We start from the raw sequence: 16491 nt of genomic DNA on the forward strand, positions 1-16491 counted from the left end.
CCAAGCCGACACTGGCGGGCGTGTGCCTTGGCAAAGGTGATACATAACTATACAGGGTGATTCAATAAAAGCGTGCAAAATTAAACAGGAAATAGGGATGCTCCACAGAACATTTTGAGGTAGGAAACTTGGGATATGCGAAGTCAGATTAAGGGGACATGAGCTTAAACATGTTTGTCACTATCGATTACTGTTCTCCATGCCATCTAAATTTATTTGCACTAAGCTTATTATTTACAATTATTATTAAATCATTTTCATATCCTTTACAGATCTGAGTTAACAGCGCGCTGTGATTAACTGTTGGGATGGAATGAAATGGTCTGTCGTTGACTCATATCATGTTCTGTAATGTGACAAGATAAACGCGATATCTGGTGGACGATAGCTCAATACACAAAACATGATGGGTTGTCTACATGTAAATAATAAATGCAAATAGTAAATGTGTATACTAAATGTTGGTGGCCATCATTTCGAGCACCTGTTGTGAGATACAAAATGGTACGTAGTTAACTGAGATTTTAAAATGATATCAGAATAATGTAAAACTGTAAATAAACTTAAATAATCAATTAGAACATTAGTGGATGAAGGAGTTCTTAGTGAATTGAATATTATTTACATTGCTAAATAACGATAACAGAATATAAATAACTTGAATATTATTTATATAGCTAAAGAACGATAACAGAATACAAAAGATAACTTGAATATTATTTATATCTCTAACGAACTATAACAAAATACAATGATAACTTGAATATTATTTATATCTCTAACGAACTATAACAAAATACAATGATAACTTGAATATTATTTATATCTCTAACGAACTATAACAAAATACAATGATAACTTGAATATTATTTATATCTCTAGCGAACTATAACAAAATACAATGATAACTTTAATATTATTTATATCTCTAACGAACTATAACAAAATACAATGATAACTTTAATATTATTTATATCGCTAAAGAACGATAAAAAAATAAAATGATGACTTAAATATTATTTATAAGGCTAAAGAACGATAACAGAATATAAATGATAACTTTAGTTTATTTATATTGCTAAAGATCGATATCAAATTAAAATATCTTGAATATTATTTATAACGCTAAAGAACGATAACAAAGTATAATTGATAACTTTAATATTATTTATATCACTAAAGAACGATGGAGCTTTCGAGTAATTGAAGTCCTCGGTGGTGTTACCTACTACAGCTTGAAGCAGAAGAAGACTAAAGAACGATAACAATATAAATGATAACTTGAATATTATTTATATCGCTAAAGAACAACAGAATACAAATAATAACTTGAATATTATTTACATCGCTAAAGAACGATAACAAAAGACAAATGATTACTTGAACATTATTTATATCGCTAAAGAACGACAACAGAATACAAATAACAACTTGAATATTATTTACATCGCTAAAAACGATAACAGAATGTAAATGATAACTTAAATATTATTTATATCGCTAAAGAACGAGAACAAAATAAAATGATAACTTGAACAAGCCTCGAACTCACAACTTTCGAATCATTTACCGAACACACTACCGCTCCTCTACGAGAGACAGATGTGAACGACCCCTGCTTAAACATTTTAGGGTGCGTTCACGTACAGAGCTGGTTTCCAGCGCCTGCAAGCGCTTGCCAGCGCGAGTAAAAGTCCGCATTATTGTAACTGTGTCCGTTCACAGACAGAGCCTGTCTGGGCATGCAAGCGCTGGTTGCAAGTGCCGACTGGCAAACAAGAATAAATGAAACATTTATTTCCAGCGCTGGTCGGCTGGTGGATAGCACTACGCACACTTGTTCGGAGCTTTATTGCCATTAAAAATGGTGGATGTTGATGAATCAATGTATCATATATTGCAAAGAAGAGCCATTTGAGATAAGCGAAGATGAATTTTGATAATTCTTTTTTATTGTAATTAAGCAATTTCTTATATCTAAACATATCATTTGATGACAGTTACATTATAACAAATTATTTCATGAACAGTTTTAGCCTATGAAGTATAGGGGGTTTTGGCAAAATATGTCTTAAACATATCTCTGCTACTACGTTTGTGGGTCTTCCCAAAGGTTTCATTTTGTCTTTTAGTACAGGGATGACTGTGATTTCGGTTAAATGGTACTGTATGCCTTCTTTATTAATGATTATGTTGTGCAACAGGCTTGTACGCTTGATTATGCCCTCCCCAATATTTAGCTCGGTTTCTATGTTAGTTGATAATGGTCTCCATTTTTAAAACAGAATCCCAAAAGCACATTCAATTCATTTTCTCATACGTGATAACCTTTTGTTGCACATTTCCTTAACTAAGCAAAAATTCTTTCCTGAACGAGGCTTGATGAGATTAGATAGAAGTGGGTAAGCATCATTACTAAGAAACACATACGGAGCTTTTACATTGGTACCAGGTAGAACATAACAGATGCTTCAAATGTATTCCGTCATTTTGCATATCACAACCACCAACATCGATAATAATTACAAACCGTAAACTACCATCTGCTACCCTTTGCAAGACCATAGAGAAAAACTGTTTGAAATTTCAAAAAATTGTCCCTTTTTGCGTACAGGCCTATGTAGAGACTGAAGATTGTTGATGGTACTCATCAAAGTTCCTTTTTTCACAGTTAATTTCATGTACACCCACTCATCTTCTATACAATTTCAACTCTACGTTTTCAATGAAAAATAACTCTCCACTTGAAGATCTCATCTCACAACTGATCACGAGTAATAGCTCAACAGGAGCTTGTTTCCACATTTGTGCATGAACCTTTCAGAACATGCAAGCGCTCGTAAACAAGCCACTGGCGACAAGTCGCTTGCTGCCAGCTATTACGAAACTGCTTCTATAAGCGTAAGCATCTTTTAACATCGCCGTTATCCGAAGTGGACTTAGCAAATATTCGCTGTTCACGAGTGCGGCCACTTTTTTTTTTTGTTGACGTCTGTACATCGTCGGGCAAGGGTTCAATTCTGGCTTTACTAGAAAGAACAGTTTAATCAGCTGCAGTCCACACCTGTGGAGTAACGGTTAGAGAGTCTGGCCACGAAACCAAATGGCCCGGGTTAGATTCCCGGTCGGGGCAAGTTACCTGAAGGGGTTTTTTTGGGGGGGGTTTTTCCTCAACTCAATATGAGCAAATGCTGGGCAATTATCGGTGCTGAATCTCGGACCCATTTCACTGGCATTATCACCTTCATCTCATTCAGACGCTAAATAACCTAATATGTTAATAAAGCGTCGTAAAATAACATACAAAATATTAATCAGCTGCTGCACTTTCCTTTGCAGGCTCTCAGTAACGCCATGACTTCCGCCACGCAGAATCACCACGACATCCTGAGCTACACGAAAGGTACAGTTTCCCTGAAAAAGGATGAGACGATTGAATATTCCTAAGTCTCAGATGTAAGACACTGCGCATGATCGGAGACCAGAACACTGATACACAAGATAACGAATATTGAGTTACTTAAATTCAGGCTATTTGATTTGTTACTAGCATCGTTCCGAAATTCACTTCAAAAACTGCAAAAAATATGATAATATTACGTAAATAAAAGATAAATATATACATAAATCGTGTAGTTAAATCGACAATGGACCTTCATGACTAGATCGACACTCCGCACAGGAAGGAAAGCTTTCATGTCGTTTCAATAGCTCAGACGGTAAGACTTCTGCGTGTTGTGTAGAAGAGAGCGAGTTCGATTCTTAGTCTACACAACGATTTTTTTTGTCTAAATAACGTTGAAATAGCTAAGTAACGTTGAAATATAGTTTTACAAAGTCCTGAGATTAAGTGTTAATGATCGCAAACAATACAAAATTACAAGTTATAATATTATAAATGTTAATCTAATGAAAAAACACACACACACACACACACACACACACAATGTAAATGCATATATATTAAAAACTAACAATTAAAATGAAATTAAAAAATATATGTAATAATAGACAAACTTTTACAAAGGTTTAGAGTCTTTAGGCTATGTCATTTCTTGAGTAATTATTACAATATTTTATTAATAGCTTTCCCATATGTGTAATGTGTAAGAAATGCACTCGCACAAAACAATTTTTGTTAAAACTGTGGCTTTGGATTATTTCCATTCTCACCCCTTCATTTCATTTTAACTATTTTATCTACGTGTTTGCAATAGTGTTTCATTTAATGTGCATTCAATTTTATTCATGTTATGATTGAATGAAAAAGCACTGTTGCAGTTATTGACTAATTACATGTATTAATACTAATTATTAAATGCATCTGTTAAGTAACCAATTGCAGTATCTTTTGCAAAATCTTGAATGTTTAAGTTGTCAATAATATTTCTGTACTATATACTATAATACGTTAAGAGAATTTGCAATAGATTTGGGATCGTCTACTTTATAATCATTGGTCTTAATGAAAAAATATTTTCTTTCTTAGGATATCTACAAGTATAAATTTAATAATATTCCGAATAGGTTTAATTGCATTATCTGAATTTTGTACTTTTCTATTCAAATATATTCTATTTCCCTCTTTCACAATTTTTGATAAATTACACTGTACTTCTTGCAATATTTAAGAGGATCATTACATTGCAACTCATTACATATAGATTCTTCTTTTTAATACATGAGATTTTGAAGTCCCTGCGTTATCTGCATGTTTTTACTTTTGAATTTTTTCACAACATTGAGTGGAGAACATCCACTGAAGTGATTATGAAATTAAGTGAAAAATTCAATATATTTACTCTTAATATCAGTAGTACCAGTATCATATATGTTTTTCCAAGATTCATTTTGTAGACATAAATGTAAATAATCACTAGATACAGCATTTACGATCCTTTCTTAGTTTTTAAATTAATATTTTGAAATTGTTCAGTGACACTGGAAACACTTAGGATTTGTTTAACATGTTCAGACAAGCCATTGATTATAGGTTCTGTCTAATTCTGTGTACAAAACATTTATCAATGGCTGTGCTGCTTCAGTTTGTATGCTGTGGAAAAATGACTCTACGACTAAGGTTCCCAGTTTCAAGGAGTGAAATTAATTTACTTTTACGGAAAAGTTCCGAGAGATAATCTATGTTTATGTCACTACAGAACACAAATTCCATATGAGATTTCTAAAGCATTTTCTTTACAAATTCAATGTTGGCTATAAATATTAATAAATAATGTAAGAAATACGAATGATTGTAGTTATAAGTCTGATTTACATTATAAAAAGCAAAAAGTTACATTCCTCGGCAATATTCGAACTTTCGATGTTTGGTTTTGCCGTCCAACGCACAACCACGGACCTATTCAATGCTTATGTTAATAACTTACAATTTAGCTGTAGCAATGTGGTGTCATAACTTGGGGTTTGTTTACTTAATGTAATTAGATTTAATTTGATTAGTTTCGGAACAATTGGAGTTCCTGTTATATCCTGTTATTTAGATATTTAATTTAGGGTTGATTTATTAACTATTACTATGCAAGATGCCTCTTATTTCAATAATTCTATATCACGTTAAATAGACATTGTCTACACTAAAGTATTATCGTCATCCCTCATTTCTCATCGTAATGGCGAACCGACGTGACATGAGACAGCGAGTTATAGTTCTAGTTGAGGCTGGATATGGGGCTAGATCTGCTGGCCGTTTGGTCGGTGTTCCTGGAAGTACAGCCGCGGGGTGGGTTCATCGTTACCAAAATTTAGGGGAGGTCAAAAATCGCCCTATTCCTGGGCGTCCGCGGATTTCTTCATTGGAAGAGGATGCTCTCTTATTCGAGACAGTTCGACAGGACCCGTTTCTGACTGCTAACGAAATAAGCGCAGCATCTAACATTCCCGGCTCTTTACAGACTGTGATCAGCAGGTTGAGGAACCGCGGTATTAGGAGCCGGAGGGCTGCGCAAATGGAAATATTGGGGGAAGCACAAGCTGTCGACCGTCTTGCCTTCGCTACCAATCGAGTGGATTTCGGATGGAGAAATGTAATTTTCTCCGACGAAATAACCATCTCGAGTGATTACGAAGGTCCTGTCCGTGTCTATCGTGAGGATGGTCTCCGACATGACCAGCGCTATGTGCGCCGACGTGAAAGATCGGGGCGCTTTAGCATATCGTGTTGGGGGTGGATGTCTTACGATGGACCTAGCGTTATAGAACGAATCGATGGCCGGTTTAATGCGGGAACTTACAAGCACATTCTGGAAAATATATTCCTTCCCTCCGCCCGAGAACGTTTTCCCGAAGTAACATTGCTGTTCCAGCAGGATAATCATCTCGTGCACTATGCTGCAAGCATTCAAAGATGGTTTCAAAGGAGACTGGAGATCGAAATCATTAATTGGCTTCCGAAGTCATCTGATTTGAATGTCATCGAAAATTTATGGGCGGAATTGAAAAAGAGAAGAATAGCCACCTATGCCCACCGACGCCCTCGAAATCGAGACGAATTGTGGGATCAAGTTGTTGACACCTGGGAAGATCTCGCCGGGGATCAGAACTTATTCCACAATCTCGTGACATCCATGCCGGATCGACTTAGAGCTGTAATAGAAGCTGATGGCATGTGGACAAGATTTTAAGTTAACAGATCTCTTTTTGTTTCATATGATTTTTGTTTGAGGAAGAATACTTTTAACATCCAAGTAAGATTTATTTTTTTGACGAGGTTCAGCCCACTTGTAAGAGCCAGAAATTGGGCATAAATTATTCCATATTTTTCGACAAATTAGACAGTCGAGGATCTCTGAACAAATTAATTACACCTCAATAAAAAAAAAGTTTTACCCGGGATCGAACACGAGACGTTTCGGTTATACATTGGAACCGACACGTTACAATATGAGCTACCGAGACAAGACAGTGACAGCAGCAGTCCAGAATGTAGATCCCTTAGCAGGCATTTCCCATTCAGTACAGTGAAGCAATGATATTTTGTGACTCGAGCTATGTTGTGAAATCCTGGCCTTAAATGGCAGTCTTCTTCGTGATCCTTACTCTGGTCCTTGTCCTTGTTGTGGTCCTTGTAACAATTCTTTTTCTATTTGTCATGTTATGTATCGTTACGTGATATCGAGTGAACCGCGCTATAGAACTTTAACTTCCGACGACCAAGAATCGTCTCATCCTTTTTAAGGGTAACTGTACGTACAGATTGGTCCAACGGCGCATCATTACTAGAGACCTGAATGTTGCCTCTACTCTTTGAAGTTAAGTGAGTACGGAGTTTGTGCAATGAACCAAGGGTCTTGGCGCGTGGTGATGTAAGATTTCTCCCGCATCAAGGACGGGACTGGGTTGTGTATTACAAAAGAATAAACATAGCATTTGTTGTAAAATTTTAACTTAAAATGTTACTATATCAGAGGCACTACGCTTAACTTGCTTAAGCCCACATTACGATAATCTTTGTTGTAAAATTTTAACTTAAAATGTTACATCAGAGGCACTACGCTTAACATGTTTAAGCCCATATTTCGATAATCTTTGTTGTAAAATTTTAACTTAAAATGTTACTACATCAGAGGCACTACGCTTAACATGTTTAAGCCCACATTACGATAATCTTTGTTATAAAATTTTAACTTAAAATGTTACCATATCAGAGGCACTACGCTTAACATGTTTAAGCCCATATTTCGATAATCTTTGTTGTAAAATTTTAACTTAAAATGTTACCATATCAGAGGCACTACGCTTAACATGTTTAAGCACACATTACGATAATCTTTGTTGTAAAATTTTAACTTAAAATGTTACCATATCAGAGGCACTACGCTTAACATGTTTAAGCCCATATTTCGATAATCTTTGTTGTAAAATTTTAACTTAAAATGTTACCATATCAGAGGCACTACGCTTAACATGTTTAAGCCCATATTTCGATAATCTTTGTTGTAAAATTTTAACTTAAAATGTTACCATATCAGAGGCACTACGCTTAACATGTTTAAGCACACATTACGATAATCTCTGTTGTAAAATTTTAACTTAAAATGTTACCATATCAGAGGCACTACGCTTAACATGTTTAAGCCCACATTACGATAATCTTTGTTGTAAAATTTTAACTTAAAATGTTACATCAGAGGCACTACGCTTAACATGTTTAAGCCCATATTTCGATAATCTTTGTTGTAAAATTTTAACTTAAAATGTTACTACATCAGAGGCACTACGCTTAACATGTTTAAGCCCACATTACGATAATCTTTGTTATAAAATTTTAACTTAAAATGTTACCATATCAGAGGCACTACGCTTAACATGTTTAAGCCCATATTTCGATAATCTTTGTTGTAAAATTTTAACTTAAAATGTTACCATATCAGAGGCACTACGCTTAACTTGTTTAAGCCCATATTTCGATAATCTTTGTTGTAAAATTTTAACTTAAAATGTTACCATATCAGAGGCACTACGCTTAACATGTTTAAGCCCATATTACGATAATCTTTGATGTAAAATTTTAACTTAAAACAGTGGTACAAGGTGCAACACAGGTATTACCAAGACAGTCTCCAATACTCGGTATCGATAGTGGCCGAAATGGCGCCGGTGGCGGTCCAAGCATGTGGTTTTGTTATGACGTTTTCTAGTGTTAAATACTTCGTGAAATGGGCCGTTCGCGTTGTGTACAAGGTTGTAATTCTAACAGCGGATCTGTCTCTCATATTTCAGCGTTTAAGGTCCCGAAAAATACAACTTTAGTACGCGACAAATGGTTAGGTGCATAATCGTGACGATTTCCAAGTTAGGGAAATTACAGTTCGTTGCTGTTTAGTCAACTGTCCGAAAACAGATCTGAACCTCACGAATGATAGCAACAAGGCACCACTTATGAGGCAACTAATCCAAGAGATAATGGGATAGGGTGCCAGTTCCTATAGTCCTAAAATGACAGTGTTACACATAAAACATTTTGAACCTAGATTAGTTACTAGGAAAGATATTTTTCCTATCGTAAATGGTAATGCTTTTCTTATTTTTTGGGAAATTTCGAATCTTACCAATGACACCTAAACAACCATATTTCCTAACCAGCCTTCATACCGTACTGTCAGTCACTGTAGCGTCCAGAAAGAATCCACATCAACGGAAAAGGGAGCAGATGCAGTTACTTGCGTTTGTGAGCAGGGTGTCTACTGAAGGACACGTGGCCTAATTATATCTCACGTGAACACTCATAGCTATATATAAATATAGGGCTAAGCAAAATTCATGCAATAATTTAGAAAAAAAAAATCGCTGTATACAGGTATAATGCCAGAAACCTTTTTTTAATGTGAGGGACTGGAATATCCGTGAAAATCTTGCGATTGAATTTTGCAGCATCATCTGCTTTCTTTTTATCCTTCGTACAAATCTCATAAATGAAAATAAAACATGAGCGTTCTTATGGATTGGACTTCGTTTCTTATTTTAACGTCTACTCTTCTTGTATTTCAGATCCTTCACTCGACAAGTGGCCGTTGATGGGCAGTCCCATGTTCCCTATAATGATTGTGGGCATTTACCTCTACTTCGTCCTGAAACTGGGTCCTCAGATGATGGCTTCGCGCAAACCCTTCGACCTGAAGCCTCTTCTCATAGCTTACAACTTCACGATGGTCATCGCCAGCCTGGTTCTCTCAATAGGAGTGAGTATTTCCATTCCAAGACATTGGTGTACGTGATGAAGATATAAACTGTTTTCAGTTAAATTCGAATCAAACAGTTAAGGCATACATTATGTGTGCACATAGTATGATGTCATAATGCTATAACAACACAAAATAAACAGCTTTAAATGTTGTGAGGTGATGCTATTCTGTGACAGTGAGACATCGATAACAAATCAAACGTACAACATCAGACTACAAACAAATGGAATCAAACTTTGGGGAAGTTTATCTGAATACAGAATCACAGATGTTCGAATAAAAGTTGTATTACGGCTAGATTATTATAAAAAATTATAATTATAATTAAATCTTTCAAGATGTACAATTAATATATTTACCTTTTTATGCAAGACTTACGGTTTGATTTGTAGATTTACTTACAAGGAGAGGACATGGTCTGTATATCACCGAATGGAATAAGACTGTGTGAGATGAAAGTACAAGACGTACTGTTTAAAGTCATATCTGGTATGGGTGGCCAATGACCCCTCGTTTTGGAAATATTGGCTATTGTTTGTGACGTACTTCCGTTAGGTGCTCAATAGGGAAGCATTAGACTGTGTAACGGCGTAGCCCATATGGTTGGATGCTGAGTTGTCATCCAGGCAACCTGAGTTCGAATCGTAACTGGTCCAATATTTTTTTTTCTTTTAATAATGATTAATATTGTGATCACAGTTATCTGTTTACGTATCCATATCATATTTCTCAATGTATTGAATGCTTCATCATGTTTTAAACAAATTATAATTAAGTAACATTGTATTGTAAAGGATAAACAATGAAATATTGCTCACGTAGGAAGGTAAGATGTGTCATGGTGTCCGTTCTATTTCTGTAGCAGCTATTGCATTTCATTTTGTACCCGATTCATTATGATGTCATAAACACACAAACATACATATTTCCTGCACCATGCACAGCAAATGAAAGAAGGTTGTCCACAGTCACACACATTTTTCCGCACTTCTGCTGCGAAACAGACATCCTTCACATTCACAAACACTTCTCGTTCAATTTTGATGCATACCACGCATATTTCAACATGGCTTTGAATAGAGGAACTGACAACTGAAAGTGAATTAATAATAATAATAATAATAATAATAATAATAATAATAATAATAATAATAATAATAATAATAACAATAATAATAATAAGCTTTAAAAAATGAGAAGGCATTAGGATTCGAACTCTCGTTTCCTGGATGATAACCAGGCTTCGAGACTTTGGACCCGATACAATAAGTTTATTGTGCATGCACTATAGGTTGTTGACTCGCTGCAGGTAGATGGAAATGTCTTGAGGTAACAACGTTGCTATTTAGAGTAGAGTATGGTAGTATGGGGAAACACACATATGTACGTTCTGAAAGTAAATATACATTACACAATGACAATGTCAAAAGAATGTGAAAAGCATTTATTCTCCTGTCTTTTATAAGCATTTGTGTTTAATTATACACAGTGTTAATGGTGGAAATAAGCATGTAGCAATTTTAATTTTTTCATTTATCCTATTGGTCGTCTTTAGGAAGTGCAGTTACAGTACCGAATTGCAATGTACAGCTATGAAAAGAAAAGTGGCCGCTCTCCTGGAACAAAGTTCCCTTCGGGTATCTTCGCTATAATTCGGAGACAGGTGATGTTACATGTTGTTGGACCACGTTGCCTGATATCTACAGTTATAATTGAAGTATTCTCTCTGTGATTCGATAGCGTAATGGTAGCGTTCAGGCCTCTTATTCATGAGGTCCTGCGTTCGACTACAACCTCGTGCTTTTTATGTTCTTTTTTGTTATGTTTTTGAGAGAGACAAACTATACATAATGGCTCCTTTCTCTTTTACGATTATTTTAGTAATTAACATCAGGTTCATTAATATATTATGCCATGACTTTATCATTATGATATTGTGGCTGCAAATGGAAAGAAAAAAGATTTTATTCTCAATAAAAATATCTTTCGTGGCATAAACAAAACAAATTTACTGGCGTCAGCCTTAAAACATTCAAACAATTAAGCGTTCAAAAAACAAAACAAAAAGCCACAATTCAATATTTAGTCTATCTTCCTCTTATCTCGATCATCTTGCAGTCGAGTGGGCATGGAATCGACTAGTCTTTGCAAATAGCGACTGTTCTTAGACACGATATTCCAGGCATTCTGAACATACCCACATACATAAATGTTCTGTCCATGGGCAGGTCTTTCATTGCGAACCCAGCAATCTCCAATCTTTCCTATTTTCTGCCTTCCTCTTAGTTTCCGTATATGATCCATATATCCTAATGTCTTCTATTATTCTTTTCAACCAGAGACCCAACCAATTCCTTTTTCTCTTTGTAATCTGTTTCAGCATCATTCTTTCTTCACTCACTTTTTCAAACAAAATTTTATTTCTTATTCTGTCTGTCCACTTCACACGCACCATTCTTCACCACATCCACATTTCAAATGCTTCAATTCGTTTCTCTTCATTTCGTCGTAATGTCCATGTTCCTTCCCCATACAATGCCACACTCCACACAAAGCACTTCACTAGTCGCTTCCTTAGTTCTTTTTCCAGAGGTCCGCAGAATATCCTTCTTCTTCTATTAAAAGCTTCCTTTGTTCATGTTTGCAGTTTTTCTTGGGAAGGATAGGCCTAAATGCTGTAACATCCCGTTGCTTTCCGCACACCACTATCTCTTTCGCATCTTATTAAATTCCAGGGGACCCAAGCATGGAGATGAGGAGAGTGGATTTGACTAATTGGGCCCTCCGGACTTCACCGAAAGTCACGGCAAGGGTTAAATATTAATTCTATCAGGATGTTTGACCCGATCAGAGACCGGGAAATCTCAATTAGCCTTTGCCCCCCGCATCCTGGACTAGCTTCTACGAATCATCAGAAAATCTTAGAGTGTGATTGGGCCAATTTTTCCGAAAATGTTTCCACACTTTTGCCCTCGTAGCTCAGCGGACGAACGTCGAAATTTAGATGTCAACGTCTCAGGTTCAATTCCTCGTTACTCCTTTTCATTTTATTGTGGTTCAAGATAGTATAATGTAATAATACAAAAAGAAAAACTAATACCAGTATTATGCAACTGGATTTTTCCAAACCTAATATTAAATTTATGTTATTTATATCGCTAAAGAACGATTACAATATAAATAACTAGACTATTATTTATACAGTATCACTAAAGAACGATAACAGAATATAAATGATACATATCGGTTTGTTTAATTAATATAAGATATTATATAATACTTATTTAATTATCTAAATAAAATAACCTATTTTACAAAGAAGGATGGTTATTTGTGTTATAATAATTACTTACATAAAATACAGATTATTTATATTGCGAAAGAACAATAACAATATAAATAACTTGAATATTATTTTATAATGCTAATGAAGGAAAACAGAATATAAATGATAACTTGAATATTATCTATATCGCTAAAGAACGATAACAATATAAAAAACGTGAATATTATTCATATCGGAATTTCACAGATTTATTACAGATATATTTAAGAAATTGTAGAAGAATAGTAATTAGTAACAGTGTCCTATTAATTCTTCTTGGAGCCAAATTTGTAACTTTTAAAAGTGTGGTTACTATGTTGAAATGTATGTGTTGTAACGGATGCTTGATTTGTTATGTATGTGAGTCAGTTATGTGATGCTTGATGTCGTCGCAATGTCGTAATTATAGTGTGATTGTGTTTGTATGACTATTGTGTATTAATTTATGATGTATGGTACGGAAGGCTGCATATTTGTGTTATAGAAGTGTTACGTATGTGTGTTGTTAATGTTTTTGTATGTTTCAAATTGATACCTGATATTTATTTTGCAATCGCAATGCCTAATTTACGGTTTGTTTATGTTCTGTTTACATCAGGTAAGCTAATTTAATTTTCTTTTCTATTTCTCTTTATGCTTATCTTTTTTGTGTATGAAACTATAGCCCTAACATACATATGTAAAATAGGGCTAACCACCATTGGAGATACAATAATAAAAATTGTTATTCATATCGTTATAAAACGATAACAGAATAGAAATGGTGACTTGAATTTATTCATATCTCTAAAGAACGATAACAAAGTATAAATAACGTGATATCCATAAAGAACGATAACTGAATATAAATGATAATTTGAATAGCATTTACATTGCTAAAGAACGATTAAAAAATAAAATGAAAACTTGAAGAAGGCCCGAACCCACAACCTTCGAATCATTAAACAAGCACTCTACCGCTGGTCTACGAGGCGCAGATATGTAACACTTTCATAGTTACGGAACTGCTTGTACAAGCACATGCATCGTGTAACATCGCCGCGACCCGAAGTGGACTTTGAAAATATTCGCTGTTCACGAGTGCGGCCACTTTTTTTTTTGACAGCTGTACCTACTACAAGATACATTCTCAGTGTCTCACACGTAAATCTTTTTCGGTTATCTGCCAAAGTTTGTACCGTAGAAAGCTGCGCTCTACGTCGCATGACGTGATAGGAGCAAAACGAAAAAAAACTTAACATCATTTAGAGACAGTCCTTTATTCTCGGGTGAGTCTATATCCACTAATTTGCTGTTTATGTTGCACAATGTTCCATATTCGTTATTTTTACATAAAATTGATTTCCACTTGTTCTACACGTTCAGTAACCGGTGTACTTGGTGTCTCATTAATTCTGTGCGTCATTTTCTAAATTCATTTGAGGGCTTCCGGCATCTCTTGCTCTGACTTTTCTAACCGTGTAATAGTTTCAGACACAGTTTGAAAATAGGTTTGTATGAAACCAAATTATTCGTCAGAACCTTCAAATCCAGAGCGTTTTCCTTTGCGTATTTGTTGGCATTCATTCTACAGTACCCCCACCCACTGTACGCTTTACCACTATACTCAGTACGCTGTTACGCGGATTTTCCACTGAACTGCTCTATTGGGTCCGAAGTCTCGAAGCCTGATGATAACTCAGCATCCAACCACATGAGCTACGCCGTTACACAGTCTAATGTTTCCCTATTAGGCACCTAACGGAAGTATGTCACAAACAATAGCCAATATTTCCAAAACGAGGGGTCATTGGCCACCCATACCAGGTATGACTTTAAACAGTATGTCTTTTACTTTCATCTCACAAAATCGGATTTAATTCGGTGATATACAGAGCGTGTCCTCTCCTTGTTAGTAAATAATAATAATAATAACAATAATAATAATAATAATAATAATAATAATAATAATATGGCTTATTCTAGCTTTGTATCGTCTTCGAAACTAAATTTAAAACATTTATGCTAAATGTTGTGAAAATATTACTCAATGATTGCACTTAAATATGAATGAAAGTCCAGAGAATTGATTATTATTACCAGAGCTAGGAAGTTGGTACCAAAACTGTTAAGTTGTGTGAGCTTGGACTATATCTCTATCGAATGCAAAGTAGTAGCGCATTTCTCAATGTCAGTGAACCAGAACGACAAACATGTACAGCCGGCTGGTAACCAAATATGTGCTCCCACAGCCTTAGAACAAGAAAATAATAAACTAATAATATAAAACAAAAACAATAATTTGTAATTATAAACTTCGTAACTCCCAAACTAAAATAATTTACCCATACATATAAAAATAACATACAAAGTATACAATTATGATTCTAGCCTCATTATAACAAATAATGAACGCTTTCATTTTATCAAAAGAAATACATCTTTCATGTTCAGAAAAAAAAAAAAAAAAAAAAAAACATTATTTGTAATCTGGAAATATTCTTTCTACTTGATAAGACGTACTGAAGCAAATCTGAAATATGATGCAATATATCTTACTATCATCAGCTGAACAAGTACTTTGTGAATCTAATGGTGTATCTCGTATGTGACATAATATGAAACCCATAAGTAATTGCTTTCAGGAAAATTTTTCATTTCTATTGTAGCCTAATTAAGTTCGTCTCGTAATTCCGATGTTGAACTTGGACTGTAACGCAATCGAATGCACAGACGTCAATATTTAACGAATAATAATACGGGGAAAAATAAACGTGTTACACACTGCTGTTTGCATAACTATTTAATAACAAAGGAGTTCACGTAAATAATACAATAACAACAGAATAGCTCACTTTGTTCAGAATCTAAACTATCAACACAATTTAACAATATGCTTCAAACTATTCACGACTGTACAGTTGTCAAAAGAAAAAGTGGCCGCTCTCTTGAAGCAAAGTTCCCTTCGGGTATCTTCGCTACAATTCGGAGACAGGCTATGTTACATGTTGTTGGACCACGTTGCCTGATATCTACAGTTATAATTAAAGTACTCCGTGAGTTACTTGATAGCGTAATGGTACCGTTCCGGTTTCTTATTCGTGAGGTCTTGCGTTTAAATACAACCTTGTCCTTTTTATGTTCTTTTTATTTTGTTTTGAAGAGAGAGAGACAAAATATACATAATTGTTCCTTTCTCCTTTACGATTATTTTAGTAATTAACATCAGGTTCATGAATGTATTATGCCACGACTTTACCATTATGACATTGTGGCTGCAAAGTGAAAGGAAAAAGATTTTATTCTCTGCAAAAATATCTTTCGTGGCATAAATAAAACAAACTTACTGGCGTCTGCCTTAGAACATTCAAACAATTAGGCGTTCAAAAAACAAAACAAAAAGTCACGATTCAGTATTTAGTCTATCTTCCCCTTATCTCGATCACATCTTGCAGTCGATTGGGCATGGAATCGACTAGACTTTGC

General features: G+C 34.9%; 2 protein-coding genes across 4 annotated transcripts in view; one reads left to right on the top strand and one right to left on the bottom strand.

The window, feature by feature from the left end:
* The window catches only part of LOC138711262 (tripartite motif-containing protein 2-like), an 84394-nt gene that overhangs the window by 61391 nt on the left and 6512 nt on the right, over positions 1-16491 (bottom strand). The window lies entirely within an intron of this gene.
* Positions 1-16491, top strand: part of LOC138711265 (very long chain fatty acid elongase 1-like) — a 33694-nt gene that overhangs the window by 1062 nt on the left and 16141 nt on the right. Inside the window, exons 2-3 of the mRNA XM_069842699.1 lie at positions 3340-3403; positions 9508-9698. Of these exons, the coding sequence (XP_069698800.1) occupies positions 3355-3403; positions 9508-9698 (240 nt within the window). The 5' untranslated portion in view covers positions 3340-3354. The remainder of the gene's footprint in view (positions 1-3339; positions 3404-9507; positions 9699-16491) is intronic.

Source organism: Periplaneta americana, chromosome 12, assembly GCF_040183065.1.
Source record: "Periplaneta americana isolate PAMFEO1 chromosome 12, P.americana_PAMFEO1_priV1, whole genome shotgun sequence".
In the NCBI taxonomy this organism is placed as follows: Eukaryota; Metazoa; Arthropoda; class Insecta; order Blattodea; family Blattidae; genus Periplaneta; species Periplaneta americana.